Source organism: Cheilinus undulatus, linkage group 5 (assembly GCF_018320785.1).
Source record: "Cheilinus undulatus linkage group 5, ASM1832078v1, whole genome shotgun sequence".
NCBI classification, from domain to species: domain Eukaryota; kingdom Metazoa; phylum Chordata; class Actinopteri; order Labriformes; family Labridae; genus Cheilinus; species Cheilinus undulatus.
The window spans coordinates 47,094,158-47,115,681 of record NC_054869.1 but is presented as its reverse complement, the minus strand read 5'-3'; the positions used below and the strand labels follow the sequence as shown (position 1 = coordinate 47,115,681).

General features: G+C 38.6%; 1 protein-coding gene across 1 annotated transcript in view; it reads right to left on the bottom strand.

Moving 5' to 3' along the window:
• Positions 1-1,930: 1,930 nt before the first annotated feature.
• Positions 1,931-21,524, bottom strand: part of bicdl1 (BICD family like cargo adaptor 1) — a 31,180-nt gene continuing 11,586 nt past the window's right edge. The window contains exons 3-11 of the mRNA XM_041788265.1: positions 16,158-16,274; positions 14,292-14,303; positions 12,895-13,041; positions 11,190-11,369; positions 10,866-11,084; positions 7,835-7,978; positions 6,093-6,223; positions 5,448-5,568; positions 1,931-2,226 (exon numbers count right to left, since the gene is read on the bottom strand). Of these exons, the coding sequence (XP_041644199.1) occupies positions 2,053-2,226; positions 5,448-5,568; positions 6,093-6,223; positions 7,835-7,978; positions 10,866-11,084; positions 11,190-11,369; positions 12,895-13,041; positions 14,292-14,303; positions 16,158-16,274 (1,245 nt within the window). The 3' untranslated portion in view covers positions 1,931-2,052. The remainder of the gene's footprint in view (positions 2,227-5,447; positions 5,569-6,092; positions 6,224-7,834; positions 7,979-10,865; positions 11,085-11,189; positions 11,370-12,894; positions 13,042-14,291; positions 14,304-16,157; positions 16,275-21,524) is intronic.

The window sequence follows — 21,524 nt, the reverse complement described above, 5'->3', positions numbered from 1 at the left end:
GACCTGGGCTGTTCAGCTGTAAAGCCTGGTATCCACCAGGGGATTTTGGGCTTTGATTTTGGGATTTGGACGAAGATGACCAATCAGGTGATCTCTTTAAACGTTGCTCTAAAACAATGGTCCTATGTCACACTGTGAGAACAGGTTGACAGACAGCCAAATGTTTTCATAGTCTTGCCACCAAAGATAGCCATGGGTTAAAATTCTGACAGAGTCAGAAATTTTGGCTGACCATCTCACAACCTGACTGCTGCTCCGCCTACATCGACTAACCAGCCAATAGGAAAGCAGCAAGAAACAACATCAAGATAAATGCTACACTGGTGGAGACAAACAAAAGTCAACATTAGAATGGAGACTGCCAAAAAGTGGGAATTTGTGGGATTCCAACAAGGAGGAAAATCTTGATCCCAGATGTTTGTTCTGAGCATATAAATGTTACAATTATAATGGCTTTAATGTTGCCTTGGTTCATTATTTACCACGGCACTGGCAGCCATACTGATGTGGCGCACACTGATTTCCTTTTTTTAATTTTAAGATTTATTTTTGGGCATTTTGTGCCTTTATTGGATAGAGAGAGGGAGAGATGTGGCAAAGGGCCACAGGATGGATTTGAACCCCAGCAGCCTGCATACATGGGTCGCACCTTAAACCACTAAGCCATCTGTGCGCCCACTGATTTCTCACATATTGGTGTACAGCATAGCCTGCGATTCAGCGGCGCTTAGTGTGAGTCGTCAGTGTACAGTCTGTACACATCAAACTTGATGCCATACGAGATTCATGTCACACAGTGTAGCATGCCAGAAACTTGTTCGATTGTTAAATAGGCAGTCTGTACAAGGCTTAACGCCTTCTGTAGAGAGGTGTGTGCCTTTCCAAATCATGTCAAATCAATTCAATTTACCACAGGTGGACTCCAATTAAGGTGTGGAAACATCTCAGCAAAGATCCAGAGAAATGGGAGGAACCTGAGCTAAATTTATTGTTTTTGCAAAGGATCTGAATACTCATGTCAATGTGATATCTCTGTTTTTTATTTTTCAATACAATTGAACAATTTCTGAAATTCTGTTTTCACTTTGTCATGATGGGGTACTTAGTGTAGATTAATGAGACTTAAAATGTATATATATTTTTTTTACTTTAGCATTAGGCTGCAACATCAGGAAATTGAAAAAAGTGAAGGGAGTCTGAATTCTTTCTGATTGCTCTGTATACAACCTTATCAGGCCAGAAACAATAAAATTGAACCAATTGTATAAAGCTGAGGGAATGCTGGGTTGGTTCATAATTTTTCTTTGGATTTGTGATGACACCCACAGGGAGTTGTTGTTTGATAAATTAAAAAAACACTGATTGACATATGCTATACTTTTTTGATTTTGTAAAAGTGCATTTTTAGTTTGTGAAAAATGTCTTTTTCTACTTTGATTGGAACTTTGAGCCTGTGGCAGTGAACTATAGTAAATCCTCAACTTAAATTGAAAACTGCAGTCAATGTTCGACCGTTTCTTCGGATCACCATACTTGTTATAAAGCTGCTGCCTCAAGCTATGATCATTCCCTGAACAAATGAATAAACCTGAGAGATGCCCCATACATCCATTCGTCTTTCCCCAGATGCTTTGGCCTGAAGACTGGGAGCATTCAGTTTAAGTTTGCACATAGTGTTCCCTCTCTACATTGTTGGCAGTGGTCTAGTAGAGACGGATGTAGGCACTACAAGGAAACCTTCCTCTTTGGAGGTAAATTTTGTGACCCTGTTCATGTTCTGTAAGACCAATAACTTTCTAAAAGAGGAGCTGAAGCCGAAGCCTCTGGGGAAGTCCTGTTCCTGTGTCTATCCCTCAGTGTCAGAAGTTGCTGACCACTCAGCAAAAAGAAGAGTAATGGGACAGATAAAGTGCAATATGACCCCCCCCAAACCTCAGTGTGTGCCACTGCCCATCTTTGGCTGTTACCCGTGTGTTGTGATTTTACTCCCTCCTTCTCCTTCGCCTTGTCTGCCTCTGTCTCTCTGCTGTGCTCAGGCCAGTCCAATGGGCCTCAGCTCTTTTTGAAAAAAGAGAAAAGTCTCTTGTCCTGGTACGATGTTCGATGAGCTCGCCTGGAGGACTGACCGTGGGTCCTGGACGACCCTGACAGCGAAGAAGGGGCAGAGCGCCACTCGTCTTGGTACTTGTCCATCAACTGCTGGTCAATCACTCTGTGCATATCATCCTAAAGCAAAAGAGAAATACAAAAAATAAGAGAAAGAAATGAACATGTCAGAGACAAAGAACAGAGAGTGGGACCTAACCTGTGGGTGGAGTTACTGATCACAGATTTGTTAGGTGTGTATATACTTTTAGGTAATCAGAGACAAAGGAATTATTTTCCTCCATGGTAAATTGTTTATGATATTTCTCAAATATATGAATTATTAGGAACATAAAGCCCAGTCTGGTTGTTCAGGATGTTATTAACACAGACTGACTGTAACCAGTATAACCCAGTAGGGGGCACTGTGGTTAAAATGAGTTGCAAATGTTCTTGACACTTTCAGAAATGTTTCCATAGTTTTCTCTGATTTCAATCAGAAAACATAAAAAGGAAAAGAAAAAAAACTTTGATTGGTACCCATTAAAGGAGGCCACTTTTTTTAATTGTAGTGACACAAAAATGTACAAAAAGCTCAAAATGTCAGTCTTTTCTTGAAGAAAAGTTTCCTGCCTCTTTTTTAGAAATACAGTTTAATCTTGTGCAGGGGAAACCACAGCTTTTGATCACACCATAAACTTTAATTCCTCACTAGATTTAGTAGGATGCTAAAAAAGCCACAAGGGGGTGCTGGTTCTCAAGCTGCTGAATCATCAGCAGTATATAAATATTTAAATCTTGTTTATTAAAATAAGTTTGTTTCTTTTTTCTATTCTTATCCTGGATAACACTTCAGTTTTGAAATGGAAAAGCTAATCAGAAAAGAATTCTTAATTAAAAAAAAAAAAAAAAAAAACATCTTTGCAGCAGGTGAAAAACAAAAGCAGACAAAGCAGGTGGAGAGAGAGGGTGGCTTTGGATGGTTTTCTGTGGTGGTTGATGGTTTCTAAAGGGTTCCTGCAATGGGCATTCCTCCTGAGTCAAACAACAGTGGCATGGAATGGCTCAGCATGGCGCTTTCTATTAGTGCAGGGTGAAATGACGAGATGGCACAACTCTGGCTCACCTCTAAGGCTGGAGGGGGGGTACCACAGGGGGGAAAGGGTGGTACGGAAGCTGAGAAAGGCCACTAGATCAGAAACCACAAGAGCCAAACAGTAAAGAGCCCTGAGGAGGCAAACTGTGGGCGGGGAGAAGAGAGAGGAAAGAGCTGCTAGTTACAGACAAGGGATGGGAGGGGTTAAAAATACACACACACACACACAATTATACAGACACTAGGGCGAGGCAACAGATCAAGTTTTAATGAACCGAGCACAAAAAAAGGGGAAATTTGTGTTTGAGAGATTATTTTGTTTTTGCAACAATGCTTCTTGGTAATAAATCTTATACCATTGGATGCCAGTTTATTTCCTTTTAAAATGGTGCCACATTTGTAAAGAAGATGCATTGTAGGATGAGCAGCAGAGCTGAGTATGTGGGTTGAAATATTAACCAAATCTCCTCTGCCAATGCTCTCTTTTTTGGCTAAAATGTGACTGAGGGTCATTACATTTCTGGTCTTGTCCATATTTTAGTTTAAATGACTTTGTGTGCAATTTTTCATAATTAAATACATTATACAATATCATCCCTATATTTTTATACCCATAATACCAAATAGCGTTCAATTTTTATTAGAATCAACCAACTGTTATTTCACTGCAGAATAAAAAATCAAGACACATGTTGCTTAAAATTAGTTGTGATTTTTGATCCATATCACCCGGCCCTGACAAATACAAATAAACACATACACTATTCACTATTGTGGCCACAGTCACACAGTCTCCCCAAGCTACATACAGTGTACTTAGAAGTATTTAGACCGCCTTTAGTTTTTCCATTTTCTTATGATGCAGCCTGATGGCGCAGTCAAAAAATCCTTTTTCTTGTCATTAATCTACACTCAATACCCCATCACGACAAAGTGAAAACAGAACTTCAAAAAATTTAGTAAATCAATAAAAATAAAAAGGAAATATCACACTGATGTAAGCATCCAGATCCTTTGCAAAAACACTTGAAATTAGCTCAGATTCCTCCCATTTCTCTCCATCTTTGCTGAGATGTTTCTTGACCTTGATTGGTGGGTTTTGCACTGAGGAGAGGCTTCCATCTAGCACTTCTGCTATTAATCCAAGATCAGTGGAGGGCTGCAGTGATTGCTGTCCTTCTGGAACTTTATCTCATCTCCACACAGGATCTCTGGAGCTCAGTCAGAGTGGCTATCAGGTTCTTGGTCACCTTTCTTACTCAGGCTCTTCTCCCCCTATAGCTCAGTTTGACCAGTTGACTCAGGGACACCTCAACTGGCTCTTAGAAGAGTCCTGGCTGTACTCATGTAGTACTCATGTCAATGTGTGTTCAGTTTATTTTTTAATAAATAAAAAAAAATAATCAAAAATTCTGTTGTCACTTTTCTGTATGGGGTACAGAGTGTAGATTAATGAGAATAAAAATGTTTATTTTTACTGTAGCATCAGGCTGCAACATAAAAAAATTCAAAAAAGGGAAGGGGGGTCTGAATACTTTCTGAATGCACTGTACCTAAAATGCAACTTTATCAAAACCAACAAAAGACAAATGACTGACACACCTAGAAGTTAACTGAGGTGTTAATTTTTTCAGCAGGTTCAAACCATACACAGGAAACAAAGATGGACGACATGGCAGCTTCCCAAAAGCAAAGCCAAATCATTCATCCATTCACTGACTGCAGTTTAGATCATAAACGTCTCTTCCATGTAAGTAGTTTGAACCAAAAAGTATGACCAATAAAGTTTTCTTAAAATAGTTTCTTGCATTATGGGAGTTTCATTAAGGTTAAGTTTTTAAATAGTTAGTTGCAATAAAAATGGGGTTAACACTGTGTTCACTAGAACAGCAGAGCAGTGGAGGAAAGGAAAGCAAAACAAACACTGACAAGGAAGTCAGTGAGTTTCTTCAAACTGGAGGGTATTTTGCTTTCATTTTTTTGTACAGAGGGTGAAGGCATGTCATCCATCTTAATGCACAGACAACAGTTTAAAGAGGCAGGGAAGGAAATGGACAAACTGCAGCTGAAGGTTGTGTTAGTTCACTAATATATATATTATACTTTTAATAGTTTCCATACACTTTTCACGTTTAATGAGCGCCCTTAATTTACACCCACATCTACAGAGCAGCTTTACTTCTATTAATTACAACATTAGCCGCCCCACAATTCAATCAAAGGATTGCCATGTTTGGCTTTTACTAATAGATCACTTATGACTGACCTGCCAAGCTTCCAGCTGCTGTGACAGGTTGAGCTTCTGCTGGATGGCGTCCAGGAGCTGGCTATTCAGAGACATGATGTCTATTTTACACTTGGCCAGCTCCATCTCCACCGCTTTCTTCCTGCAATACATAAATACAGTGCAGATAGTGACGGCTCCGAAGAAACTCCACTTCAATGAGGATGAAGAAAGAAAAACTTTGGCTGAGGTGCATGGATAGATTCTGCTTATATTTCCACAAATGTAATGTGTCACCCGATAAGAATCATTATCATATGGATACATGAATATTCTGTCAATAATATTGTTTACCTCTTTCAGTTATGGGAATGTTTTATTCATAAAAGTAGCAAGTAGACAATTTTAATGATTGACACATTAGAAAGTGTCAACTGGTCAGAAAAGTTGTTGAAAAAACAAAGTTAAGTCACATTAGACTATTTAATTAGTTAAACCAACAGGGACCACTCTAACTGCTGATAATAACAATCTTAAATAAAGGCATCAACATGGAGAATTTTTGTGTTTTTGTCTTTGTTTTCTCTTCCAAATAAACCGATAAACCCAGAGCGTTGGTTAGGCTAAACCTTGTAGTGTCGCATTCCTTTTGCTTCATGCATGCTTGCATTTCTGTTGAGAACTTACTTCGCTATGGCATCATCTCTGTCTCTGATAGCACTCTGGAGCTGCTCACTTGGCTCTCTGATTTCAGCCATTGTCTTTATTCGTAGATTTTCTTCCCGGAGTGAACATGTTTCTACAGAGAGCAGTGCCATCTGTAGGTGACATGAAAAAAAAGTACAGATGCATGAGACTCAGGTCTTACACAGTGCCTATAAAAGTATTCACCCCCTTGGATGTTTCGACCTTTTATTGATTCTATAAATCAGTCACAATCAATATAATTTTGCCCTTTTGACCTCAAAAATCTCTTTAATGTCATAGTGAAAGCAGATTTTTCAAAGTAATGTCAATTATATAGAATATGTAATGTAAAATAAGACTGCATAAATATACACCCCCCTCAAGTCAGTATTTAGTAGATGCACCTTTGGCTGTAATCACAGCTCTGAGTCTGTGTGGATAGGTCTCAATCAGCATCTATCCTTACAAAACTGCTCAAGTTGCCGAGGATCAGGAGTGAACAGCCCTTTTCAAGTCCAGTCCTCTATTGGACTGAGGTCTAAGCTTTGACTCAGCCACTCCAGAACATTCACCTTGTCTTTAAACCATTTCTGTGTAGCTTTCGCTGTATGCTTCAGGTCATTGTCTTGCTGGAAAATAAATCTCCTCCCAAGCCATAGTTCTCTTCTAGACTGAACAAGATCTTCCTCTAGAATTTTCCTATGTTCAATCGCATTCATTTCACCCTCTACGTTTTCAAGCCTTCCAGCATCCCCACAGCATGATGCTGCCACCTCTGTGCCTCAGTGGGAAATGGTGTGTTTGTGGTGATGTGCAGTGTTAGGTGTCAGCCAAACAAAGTGTCTTGTCTGATGGCCAAAAAGCTTAATTTTGGTCTCATCAGACTAAAGAACTTTCTTCCACTTGACCATGGAGTCTCCCACATGCCTTTTGGCAACCTCTAGTCCAGATTGAATCTGGGTATACATCAACAGTGGATTTCTGTTTGCCACTCTCTCATAAAGATTGATACAACAGTTGTCTGCAGAGTCTCTCCCATCTCAGCTGCTGAAGCTTTTAACTTCTTCAGAGTAGTAAAAGGTGTCTTCGTGCTCTCACTAGTCTCTTTCTTACACCGTCACTCAGCTTGTGAGGAAGACCTGATCGAGGCAGATTACACATGTGCCAGGTTCCTTCCATGTCTTGATGATGGATTTATAACCTTTAACCATTTCTCTGAGTGGCTTGGGGCGTTATTTTGTCTTCATGGTGTAATATTGGTCAGGAATCCTGATTAGCTAGTAACTGGACCTTCCAGACTCAAGTGTCTTTATACTCACTTGAGACACATTCATTGCACTCAGGTGATCCTCATTTCACTAACTGTGAGACTGCTAGCACCAGTTGGCTGGACCTCTGTTAAATTAGGTCAGTCATTTTAAAGGGGATATTATGCAATTATTATTTTACATTACATATTTTTGGTCTGTATGTCAGCAGCTGTATTTGTGTAAAAAAATGCTGGGATTTCAAACCAACTAACTGAAGCTGTCGCAAAAAGAAGACAAAACTGACACAATATCCACATTTACAAACATGATAATCATAACTGCTTAAAAACTGGTAAACACCCTTTGGCCCATACAGCACACATAGCTGGAACAGACTTCTTTCAAAGACATCTGATCCCTAAGGCTTCACTGATGTACAAATACAAAGAATATGTTTGAGAGACTTCCACAGCTGTGTTTGTGAGCATGGACCTGATTGTGTAGCTGAAGGATCTCCTCTTCATTGCCGCGTGCTTTGTTCTGCTCAGCGTCGTACAGCTCTCTGACTTCCTTCAGCTCTTCTCCAAGCTTTCTCACCTGCTCCTCCAGAGCCTCTTCATCACTTCTTCTTGAGCCCTTTTAACACAACAGACATCATTTCACAACATACACAAACGTGGTAGCAGCAAAGACGGCTTACCTCTATCTATTACAGAAAGTTTCACAGGTATCAAATGAAGTTTTATAATAATATGAACAGAAACAGATATACAATTTTAAATAGTAATCTTTCTTTAGGGAATATTTTAAAAAGCAACAATATGTAATTTGGGTTTAGTGCTCCCATCAAAGGTGTCAACAAGATGATCTTAAAACTTGCATAGTGCTGACGCTCCCCCTTACAGAGACCTTGTATTTCTCTGCAAACCAAGGGTGGATGTCCTGTGACAGCAAAGAATCATACTGACTGACAGGGTTCAGAAAAATCATCAGATTTAGTGCAAATTTCTATAATGACGTGCTTGCCCTGATTTTTTTTTTTTTTTTGTTCAGTCACATTTGTTCAGAATAAGATACAAAATTTATTTTGAAATACTTGATTTGTTAAAATGCTGGGTTGTGATTACTCATTGGTATAAAAGGCATGCTAACAGGCTGAAGGCTGGAGTATGAACTAGTGCTGTAAGGCTGTGTACATTTCTCATGAGAAGTAGTAGTTAGTACCCTCTAACTAAGTTAAAGGGTACTAAAAGCAAGTGACCATGGCACACTTTCACTGTGAAAATCAAATTGATGCCATTCTCTGTTAAAAGTTACTGTACAATAAAAACTTTAAAACTAGTATTTTAAGGAGGAAATGTTCCATATTGTTGCTTTGAATTAATTTCATTGAAAATAAATCATTTGCAATTGCTTGTTCTGTAACCTTTATGTGTCATTTTTCTTTCAAAACTTGTCCAACATAACATAAACCTAATACAAAAATAAGGAAATTTGTGTTTGGTAAATTATTCCCTTGTTGTAAGCTGTTGACATTGGCAGAGAAGATTTGTCAAAATGTTCTATGTTCAACCCACATACTCAGCTCTGCTGCTCATCCCATAAAGGCATGTTCTTTACAAATGTGGCACCATTAAAAAAGGTAAATAAACAGGCTTTCCAACGGTATAAGGTTTATTGCCAAGCAGCAGGGTGCGAATTGCGGGGGGAGATTTCCCCCCTTCTGGTTCTGATATCCCCACTTCTGATGATACATTTTCATCCCCGGGGGGGATACGTTTCATCCCTGCCTCTGCCCCGACTAAATGCTGGGCCATGGGCATGCTTACGCACCGCTAGCGCACGCCAATTTGACCATTGCAGCACAGTAGCATGGGCGTATCTCGCATGTGATATTGTACATAGTAACTTATTACAGCGTTCCTCGCTTGGTACAGTCTGCCTCTTGTAAGCACAATGATTAGCTGTCAGACATGTCAATCAATCAGCACTTACAGCCTCATCCAGTCCCCGCCTCCCGACTCAACTCTCACGAGCCAATGACAGCCCGGTTTACTGACACAAACTTACCGGTTTGTTTGCAAAGTTAGCTAAAACAACAGCATGGCCAAACGACCAAAATTATCTACATGCGAGCACAAAAAAGGAAAATACTAAAGGTGGAAGGACGTCTGACGCGAAGAGAGACGTTTCTTGGATTTATCTTTACAGTAAGTGTTTGTGGGAATCCTGACGGCTCAAACCCCGCAGCTGCAGGTGCTAACTAGTGATTGAGCAGGTGCTGCTGTAAAACTCATGCCATGTTCACAGATTGATAGAACATGAATCTCTACTGAAACTCCGCAAAAAGCAACATCTTCAGATCAGAAGTTAACCTCTCTTCAAAACCACCATCAAGTCCAGTAAAGTCTTGAGCTGGTAAAATGAAGCACTGCATGAAAGCCCAGATCCTCGACCCCAAAGCGGCTGCAAGCAGCAAGATCATGCCCGTTTTTAAAGAGCGCAGATTTTCATCTTTCAGACTTAAAAAAAACAAACAAACAAAAACACGTAGGCAGTTTTAATGGATCTGAAGAGACTTAACGGACTTCCTACCAACTTTACAGAGGACTGACTGGCTCAGAAAACTGAAAGGATGCACCATGAGGGCGTGTCAGCTGGCTGAGTAAACGTGCAGAGGTAGGCATTATTTCACCTGTGATCATCTGTGATAAAATTAGAGTTATAAGTTAAGTACATGCAGTTGCTAAAGGTCTGCTTGTTGACTCATGCAGACTGTCATGTCGCTGACAATGCCAGAACCTCTGTGTTGCTAAAGCTCGTTTGCATTTTGCTTTTGCTGTGTTCTGTTGTTTCTTGTGCAGCTTTATTGCTTCTTGCTTAGCGGACATTGGTGTTCCTCATTGTTGGCATGAAAAAGGAAAGATTTGTTCATTGTTGTTCCAAGCTTTCCTAGAAATAAGATTTCGGCTGACTGTACTTGAATAACTTTTAATAGGCCCAGAAGGAGCGAGCCTGTGTGTGCATTATGCAGTAAACAGGAGGACAAATAGGAGAAAAATCACTTATGTGAAAGGCATGAACCTTCTGCTATTTAGCTGTGTATGTTATCATAATTTCTGATAAACTCCGTGTGCCACCAATGCACAAAAATACAGTCTTTGGAATTTATCAGGCAAAAATCCCAGTCTGCTAAATTTTATAATTTATTGTTTATGTCAATGCTGAGCAAAATGGATTCTCAATAGGCTTGAAGGCTCACAGCATATGCCTGGCTATAGATTAAAGGCCAGTTGCAAGATGCTTTTTTTATTTTTTATTTTTTTGAAAATGTCCCTCCCTCTGGTTTTTCAATAATTCGTACCCTGCCAAGCAGCATTGTTACAACAAAGATAAAATCTACCAGACACACATTTCCTTACTTTTTGTGCTAAGCTGAGTTCTTCCAGGGAAGGAGTAATAGACACACAAGAGCCCTAAAATTCAGTGCTTAATAAAATGCAGTCAGCTGGTTGTTTGTTACCGTGGACTCATTGCCATCAAGCAGGTTCTGTGTTAACCTCCGTAGCTCTAGGAGACTAGTGTGGAGGCTTCCAGTAGGCACATCCTTGGCTGAGGACGTCTCAGAGGACTCGTCCATGGAAGAGTCGGTTGACAGCGCCGAGTCTGTGACGTCATTCCCCCGGAGAAGGGAGCATAGCGAACGAACTTCACAGTAGGCCTCCCAAAGCTGGAGACGCATCTAAACAGAGAAGTAGGGGGAAAGAACAATTGCACAGGTTCAGGTTAGCATGTGACAAAGATTTTATTTACCTTCACACTTTTAACACAATCCTGTTGCAGCTACCTGTTCTCTCTCCTGCTCCAGCTCCTCCTGCTCCATACTCTGCTCTATCTCACACAGCAGGCTGGATGGGTGCGGGGTGAGGCTGTGGAGGCTGTGTTCCTCTGTTAACTCCTCTAGCTGTGCTGTCAGCTGTCTGTGAGACACCTGAACCTCCTGGAGTTCCAGTTGGCTCTGCCGTAACTAAATACAACAGATGAGAAAATATTTTCAGTGCAGTGCAAAGTTCACAGTAGGGCTTTTACTTCTATTTATAAATGATTCAGCCAGCATAACTCTACTTTTACTTGAGTACAATACTCTGGTACTTTTTCCACCTCTGTTGAAACACAGTAGCACATTGCGAGAGAATGATTCCTCTTTATCATAAAGGTGTGACTACCTGAACAACCTCTATGTTATATGCTACATCATATTTGAAAGATTAAATATGAACTGTTCTTTCCTGTAGGCCAGACCTGTATGTTAGGATGATGAGTGAATCAATATGGATTGCCTACTTTTATTTATCTACTTCAGTCACAGTAGTAAACTGACAAATCAGTTTTACTTGCAGCCTTGTAAGAAATCATGAAAAACAAAACAAGGCTCTGCCAGCAAGCGTGGAGTAAAAATTAATATCAAAGTAACAAGAAGATTTGAGATTTAAGATTTTTTTTGCAACTATACCAAAGAATTGACACTTGATTGCATGCATGATGTGACAGCATAACATCAAAAAAATAATCAATAAAATAGTAATAGCAACAACAATAATGTATTAGTAGTGGTAATAATAATGATAATAATATTAATGATAAATAAATAATAAATAAATGAATAAATAAATAAAATAGTAATAACAGCAACAAAAAATATAATGCATCAGCAACAATAATGGTAGTAGTAATAAGATGATAATAACAATAATAATAATAATATTAATAATAATGGTCACAATAATAATAATAATAAAAATAATAACAGCAACAATAATATTAATAATAATGACAGAATAGTATATTGAATTATTGCTTTGTTATGCCAACCAGAAAAAAAAACAAAAAAACATCTCTCTCTCTAACATCTCTGCTGCAAAAAAAGTATTTAACTGGTATTTTGACACACATTTCATCCATCCATCCATTTTCAGCATTGCTCATCTTGTTCTGGCTGGAGCCTATCCCACCCTGGCCTCAATCCCAGGGCTGACAAATAGAAACAAACAGCCAGGCACTCTCACACTCATATCTACAGGCAATTTAGAGTCACCAATTGACCTAAGGAGCATGTTTTTGGTAGTGGGATGAAGCCGGAGTTCCCAGAGAGAATCCGTACATGCACAGGGCGAACATGCAAACTCCACACAGAAATGACCTGGCCAAAAAGTGATCTAGGAACCCTTCTGCTGTGAAGCAACAGCGTTAACCCCTGTGCCACCGTGCAGCCCAAGCATGTTTAGATAAATATTGCACTTTCTGCAGAAGGCCATATTGTAAGTGAATCGTTTTTAAATTATTAATTGCAAAGCCTTACTCAGTACTCAAAGTAAAATACATTTTCCTTTACTTGAGTAGATTCATAGACCAGGACCTTTACTTTAGCAAATTCTACAGTAACTTAACTTCTACTTGAGTACAATGGTCTTGTACTCTTTCCACCTCGGCCAAAGATGTAGGCAATGTCTCAAATGTTTCTCAAATAAAGCACTTAATTGTAGTGTTAGTACCTGTAGGTCTTTCTGGTGGCACTGTCTTTCCAACACAAGCGTCCTTTCTCTGAGTTCGTCCACGGTATTCTGCAGCAGTTCGTTCTCCTCCAGCATGGTGTGCACCCGATGTTCTAGCTCCATCTTCCTCTCAGACAGCATCTTAATCTAAAACGTCAAACAACCCCATTTAGTTGTGTGCTGTAGAAAATCTGCACCTCTTGTCCAAACTGAGGTTTTGTCAACTTTCTTGGTTAATTATGGGTGTATAGGAAGCTATGTACCTGGTTAAAAGAAACACTAAGTTGTTTTCCTTCTTTTAAGGCGGCTAAACTCTGACACAAGATTAAAAAATACTCCCCCTGGTCTCAAGAATGTTGGTTTGCTGGCACTGGCGAGGGCGTTAGTTGCCGCCCTCATCTTGAGGAATGTCTTCTTGGCATGGGAGAGCTTGACAACAACTTCCCTTTTACCATGCATTTGTACTGTTGCCTTCTATTTACAGCTAGCATTGCAGATACGCTGTCCATTTCCCATGAATTGTTTTCCTTTATAGCTGATGAAGCAGCTTTCCTCATTAAATAAACACGAGTTCTCGCTCATTTTTATCCCTCCTGCTTTTGACCTACATCTGGTAACCTACTTCACGGTCCAGCTTACATGCAGAATAGTTGTTTTTCACTGACATATGAGGACTCACATTGCCTGTTTCTGGATATTTTGGGGCCTCTACAGTCTCTGCTGACGAAAGCCATTGATCACCAGTACATATGACATAAAGGCAAGAGAGTGGAAATGCAGAAGCACCCAGACCTTGCAGCATCTTCAGCTAAATTTAGAGTGGAAGCCTTTTCTCCCAATTATAGCACAGGCTCTGCAGTCTGGGAGTTTTCCACCTGGTTTTGAAGAACAGCTACAACAGAATCCTATTTCCTGTTTTAAACGGCATATTTTAACATATATGGTTTATATCATACATGACACAACTAACAGCACAACACATTTCATGCTCCAAAAACCAAGCATGTTTTAATGCCCAGAGTCAGGAAACAGGGATTGCTATAAGGATGCAAATATTTCAGAGATGGATCTTTGAAATAGATAATAAATACATTTTCAGCTTGAATTGTCTTTAACACCCAGGCACATATTTTGTCAGCATAGCAGATTACCAGCTGAAAAATATTTAAGTCAAAGGTTGTATATATTCAGAACAATGATTTTCCATGCAGCATAAATTTAATAATGTACTCCGTAAAACAATAACACTGCACTCCTTGAGCTGCTCATTTAAATGATATAAATAAGCACCAGCAAATATAAGATAACTGTCGATGCAATCCTTGTTTCTGTAAATTTACAAAGCATTGCATGCAGCATGCAGTTTGGCCCACAGAAAGTGTTCAGTAAGGACTCACTTCTAGCCCTTGCTGCTCCAAACAAGAGGAAGGGAGTTTGAGAGTATTTGGGCAAGGAGAGGGATAAAAATAAAAAAGAGAGATAGGAAAGATAAAGTTTGAGAGAAAGTCCACAGTGCCTTCACAGACTGAACAATAAATAAAAAAGCTATTAGCACTGTAAGTGAAAGGTGAAACCCATCTTCCTATCAAAAAACCAAACGTTCAAAGCAGAGTTTCAGCAGTGGTTAACAGCAGCAGAAAAAATACAGGCTAAAAAAGGCTAAAAAAGGATATTGTGATCAAGTGTGCCTACATCTTAACTTACCAATTAAATTGAACAAATTTGGATTGCAACCATAAAAGCAACATTTACATAAGCAAAGTAGGACCATAAACCAGCCAAGGTTCTGATAGTACATTAAAACAAACTATCTTAGTACACTAAAACTAATAAAAACTAAACTAAACAAAAGCATCTTTGAAAAATTAAAGACGAAACAAAAAGAACAACAGTAAAAACTAATAAAAACCAAGTAAATCAAAGCATTTTTGAAAACTTAAAAACTAATCAAACAGAGCAACAGTAAAAACTAATAGTAACTAAACTAAATCAAAGCATTTTTGAAAAATAAAAACTTAACTAAACAACCAGAACAACAGTAAAAACTAATAAAAACTAAACTAAATTGCAGCACATCTGAAAAATTAAAAACTTAACTAGACAAACAGAACAACAGTGAAAACTAATAAAAAACTAAATCAGAGCATTTTTTTAAAAATTAAAAACTAAACAAAAGAAACAACAGTAAAAACTAAAAAACTAAACAAAAAGAACAAAAATACAAACTAAAAAACTAAACAAAAAGAACAAAAGTAAAAACTAATAATAACTAAACTAAATCAAAGCATTTTTGCAAAGTTAAAAACTAACCAAAAAAACAATAAAAATGAATAGAAACTGAAATTCAAAACAAAAAGTAAAAACTAAATAAAAATGTAAAACATTTTTGAAAAATCTGGAATTATTGTAACTTTTACACAAGTGCACTGCCTGGGCAGAGTTTATGTAAAACTTAGCAAACTTAGGATGTTTTTTGGAAGTCAGAGTAGTTTTGTTAACTGTGTTCTCTACTTTTTCTGATGCTTCCAGATGCTGCAGGAGGACTGCTCATGGTGGGAACACTCCAAATATAATCCAGTCAACTATACTTAACATAAAGTAGAGGTGAAATGGATCATAGATCAATGATCATTTCAGATCACCCCCGGGGTTAAGCCCCGCTTGATTCCAAGATCAATGGAAAATTTATCAACAAATACAGTCCAGCATAAAAGTATTTGCCCCCTTCCTGATTTCCTTTTAATTTTTTTCTTAGTTGCTGCTGCCAGCTGTGGCACAACCAGTTATTAGATTTAGGGGGAAATACTTTTTCACATAGGGCCATGTATGAATGTGTGACTTTCCCCCTTAATAGATAAAATCATCATTTAAAAACTGCATTTTGTATTTACCTGGGTTATCTTTGTCTAATATCAACATTTTTGATGATCTGAAACATTTAAGTGTGACACATATGCAAAAAAAAAAAAAAAAGAAATCAGAAGGGGGGAAATATTTTTCACAGCACAGTTTGGTGAAGAAGAAGTAAGGCTGTGATGCATTCTTAAAATTCACAGGCACATTTCACTTTGTGGTGCTGTGTTAAAATGCACAGTCTGAGTCGTGGCTAGCTGGGGAGCACAAAAGTAATATTCTAAATATTTGTGTTTAGAAGCAGTCAGCTCTGTGACCAAACCCTGTGATCCAATCCAAGCTGTGAAATTTGTGATCCACTGCAGCAAAAAGTGAGGTACAGTACAATAAGTACTATGATAGCTGCTCACCTCAGCCTGCAGACTCTCAAGTCGTGTCATGTGCTGGCTTGTAGACAAACTCTTCTCCCTGAAGTCGTCCCGTAATGAATGGACCTGAGTGGACAGCTGCTTCTCCACCTCTGCAGCCTGGTTGTAGACAGAAATACAAAAAGGATGAAAAAGTTCCCCTTTAATTACTGATCACAGCAAATGTTAAATAAAAGTTAACTGCTCTTAGCAAATTTAAGCGGTAGATCTTTAGTCAGTGCCCCTAACTTACCTGATTGCGCACACATAAATAAACAAGTGGACTTACTATAAGCACACTGAGGATAGTTATGCACCCAGACCTCCATCATCTGTTCCTCTGAATGATGCATTTGATAGCTGTTCCCTTGTGAAAGCCCAATCTGACCAGATGTCATTGCTTTTTAACATTTTTAAGACCCTGATGAGTGTTTGTGCAATCTAGTCCAGCAACAAACTGAATCAGCTGGGCTTAATGGACAGGTGAGATCAGGCCGCAAAGAGCCTGACTGAGCTTCATTAGCTTAGAGCTACACACAGGAAGCTAGTGTTAGCATTATCATCACTGAAATGGCAACAGCTAAGTCCTAAAAAGATCCAATCATTACAGATACATCATTATAGAAACTAAAGTGCACAAAGAGTCACTTTAGGAAAGGAGATAACCAATCAGCTCACTATTTTGAGATCAATGCATCCATGGCGCAAACTCTCTGTTGCTTATGTTTTTGTTATATAATCAGCCAATTTAAAAAACATCAATTCAATTTCATTTGTACATTTTTTAAGTTAAACATCACTGTAGAAATTTTCCTACACTTAAAAATTCTGTTTACATACAACACAAAACAGCATGTTTAAGGACTTTCCATAAAGCCAGATGTTCCTTATCTACAGAAATTTTAATCTTGAATATTTATGCCAGTTTATGTAGGCCAACTTTAGTGACAATAACTGAAAGATGCACACTGAACTAAGAATTTTTGATAGTCCATCTATCATGTGCAGTATACCATCCTATGGCTATTGTGGTCTCTCCTCCTGGGACTTCTCTAAATGAGTGAGTAACTTCACCCATGGTGCAAAAGTGTGTAATGCCCAAGGGCATTCTGGTAAAACTCTGCAGATTAGGAGATGATTGTCAAATAAATTTGAGTACAATGACAAAAAATACTTAAAGTGATGGAGTACTGCTGACTTAAAACTAAATGTGTCAAATAAACTCCAAAAAATAGAGCTGAAATAGGTATGTAGGATTTTTAAATTAATTCACCTCTTCTTTTTTGACAACCTTTAACTTTTTTGTCTTACGGTGCAGGACAGTTGTGCGGTTTCTCCAGTACAAGTCAATGTAATTGGATGCATGGTTTCTCCTCTCTACTGCTTTATCAAGAACAGCCAAATTAGGAAAACAGAAGTTTGTCATGCTCTGCCGACAAAGATAAATGCATTTTTTTAGGATTTGCACAATACTACAAAGCTAAAGATGCATTTCTAGGTCTTATAATAACATAGGCTTTACCTTATAATTAAAAAAACATCATTAGAGCCACACAAAAGCTGAAATCCCAGAAATTTTATGTTGTTGTGGGTTGCTTTAACCTGATTACTGCCACCTACTGGACAGTGATGGGAATCAGCAAACTGGCGGCCCAGGCCTTAGATTTTACTTATTTGGTTTAAGTTGACTTTACTTAACACAAAAGTTCTATGATTTCCTTCACCCTGATATTAAAAGTCACATGATAAAACCTTGTAATAAGAACATATGTTTGACTGGCAGGTAAAACTGACTTAATTTGGATGAGTCTTAATAGTGAAGAGGGTTTACAGTGTAGGAAACAAGAAAACTAAGAACTGAACAAGAAAACTCTGAACTAGCATACAGACTTAAGAAAAATGAAACAAGGAAATGGAAATAACCTAGGCAACCAGGAAGGGGAGTGAACTTGAAAAAAGGTCCAAGTGACTTCCGGTATTAGAAGACGAGATATGGCAGCAATTTTCCGACTTCTGGTATGGGGTTGAGGTCCTCGGATGCAACCAGGTACTCTTGAAAATAAAAGTAAATTATTTTTATGGACTTGAAATACTTGTTCAGTTACAAAAACTTGATTAAAAATCAGCCCAGAGAAAAACTTAAATATTTAGTTTCATCAGTAGGGCTCTCCCAATGAAAAGCATCAAAACAATTAAGCCCTGCAACACATTTGATGAAAACTAACAGAAGCTGGGCCACAACAACCCATGCATCTCAACCCGACACATGCAGAGGAAAGAGGGCTCGTTCAGTACTGCTTGAAGCCATGGGTTCTAAAATTTCCCTATGAAATACTTTATAAGGGAATAATCACTCATCTAAATACAAATTTACTCTACAAACATATAGTTTGTGTTTAAATCCCTCAGTGCTGATAGAAAATTAAGCTAACTTTAAACAGGCCTAAATGTCAGCCTTAATGTGCAACTGCCTACTGCTGCTGCTCTTTAATAAGCTCACAAAGATATGAAAAGGCTTAACAGCTTTGTGAAAAGATGCATCATTCCATTTCAGTTCAATTCAGTTCTTAGGTAGCACCGGTTGTATTCTATGTACCACTTGGAGTGCACTGAAAGCACAAGCTGCCAGAATGGCTCTGTTTCATCTCTGTCATTCTGGGACTTCACTCTGAACAAAAGCAGAGCATGAAACACAGCCCTATGGAAGCACCGAGCGCTCTGTTGTAACCCTTTTGGAGTTTATTAATAGAGTTATGGTTTAACTGAAATCAAAACATGTCAACAAACTATTGCATAACAAAAACTCAAAAGGTGTTCTCCTGCAAAATGTTACTCACACAAGAGTAAAAGGTCTAACTACAACTTTTGTCATTACATTTCATGATTATGTTCTCCTTCTCCCTAACTTTGAATGATTAACAAATCAAGTATCAAGAAATTAAAAGCATAAGTTGAATGATCATTTATAAACTAGTTAGATTTTCACATCCACTTTGTAAATAGCACTATATTGCTGCTCTGTGTATCATATTTAAAGATGTGAAGTAGGTAAACTTAGCAAAAAAATTTAAGGAAATTTGTGTTTGGTAGATTATTTCTCTGTTGTAACAATGCTTCTTGGCAATAAACCTTATACCCTTGGAGAGCCTGGTTTCCCTTTAAATGATTCCACATTTGTAAGGAAGATGCATTTGTGGGATGAGCAGCAGAGCTGGTGGATTGGATGATTGAAGTCTGAAGAAACACGACATATTGGAAATGTAACAGTCAAACAGGAGCCTCAGTAGCATCTGGAAGAACCATAAAGAGCAATAACAGCCTGGCAGCTCCTCCTCATGCTGGCCACCAGCCTGGTCACACACTGCTGTGGGATGGCATTCCACTCTTTAACAGCCATTAGTAGCAAGTCAGTCAATGTGGCTGTGTTGGTCACTCTGGCAGGAACAGCACGCCTAAGCTGATCCTACAACTGTCCAATGGGGTTGAGGTCAGGACTGCTGGCAGGTCATTCCATCTTCTCCACTCTTATATTCTGGAGGTTGTCTCTGATAAACCCTACTCTGCATTGGCAGAGAAGATTTGGCAAATTTTTATGGGACGACCCACATCCTCAGCTCTGCTGCTCATCTCACAAATGCATGTTCCTTACAAATGTGACACCATCTAAAAGGAAAATGAATTGCCTTTCCAGTAGTATAACATTATCGCCAAGAAGCATTGTCACAACAAAGACATAATCTACTAAAAAACACATTTCTTTACTTATGTTTAGTTTACACTGGACTTCCAGTAGCTTTGCTGACACTAAGAGGCAAATCCAAAAAGAGTTGGCTTCACCTGCTAATAGAACCAAGACTCAGGCAAAATTAGCACCTGCTTTATTAACAGAAGAATGTGCACCAATCACTAATGCTGGTGCAAACACCCCCAGAGTTTGGCACGCACTTTGCATCTGTATTGCTACTAGCCATGTGGCAAATCATTGGCTTAGTGCTTAGATCACAGACATCACAGTGACACAGTTTGACAGGAAAAAAGAAAACTACAATTTTCAGATCAATATCTCAGAGGAGACATGCAGTGAAAGACGCGCTTGAGATAATTATGTTAATCTCCACAGAGACCGGATCTCGTAAGCTGTAGTAATTTACTGAATTCATAGAGCTGTCCGTGGTGCTGAAAGTGTGTGAACCAGATGTACTGTACCTGATCTGCTTGATCTTGTTTACAACCAGATATTAATACACCCAGAGCCTTTAAATGACACAGATGATTGTAGACATGGACAACTGAACACTTGTCAGGGCCCCTGACCATAAAAGACAAAACTAAACTTAACTAAAAAAACAACAGCGACTACACACATTTGTGCCACTGCTATCGTTACAATACTACTAAACACACATTATGATCAGACAATGTTTGAAGTCAGTCTAGCTTAGAGAAGCCATTTAATGATGTTAAACCCAAATAAACGCAAAATAATATTTCATGAATCAATTAATGAACAGTTATTCTTAAGAGTATCAAAAGTAGTTCTCATATACATATAAAATAAATGTGTACTTTGTTTATAAAGCCTTTTACAACACCCTACAGGTGACCAAAGTGCTTTACAAAAAAAATCAAATAGCATTAAAAACACGCAGCACAAGACAAATCCATAAAAATAAAAATGAAAGCATTTATTAGATGATAAAGATTAAGGTGTCACCACACTACTAGGTATTAAAAGCCATCCTGAGTAAATAAGTATTGATTTGAAGAGGCCAAAGTCAGAGATGACATGTATCTCAGAGCGGTGATTATTCCAGAACCTTGGTGCAGAAACTGAAAAGGCTCAGTCAGCATTTATATTTGGACCTGGGCACTTCCAACAAAAGTTGACTGGGTGACCTCAAAGCTCTGCCATGTTCAAGAACAGTTAAAATCTCAGATAAATAGGACAGAGCAAGGCCATTCAGAGCTTTAATCAAACATTAAAGGTTTAAAATCATTTCCAAAATGGACTGGAAGCCAATGAAGGGAAGAGAGAATGGGAGTAAGGTGCTTTCGTTTGGTTAGTTAAAAGACGTGCAGCTGTATTTTGCACAAGTTGACAGTGTCTGATGGCATTCGGCCCATTTGTTTGGACTTAAAAGAACTGTTTATTTAAATGAAAAAAAATCTAAGTGAAAAACTTTATTGTGTTTCACTGTTCAGCTTATGAATATGAGATAGATTTGAGTTCCACTTCCCCTAGCCATGTCATGAGCTAATGTGTCTAGTCAGTGGGTATTCAGTTACAGTAACCAGATGTGGATTTCAAGCGGCTTCATGTGCCATACGTGTGGTTAACAGATGTGCTGTCAGTGGAGGCCAGTGCAGCGG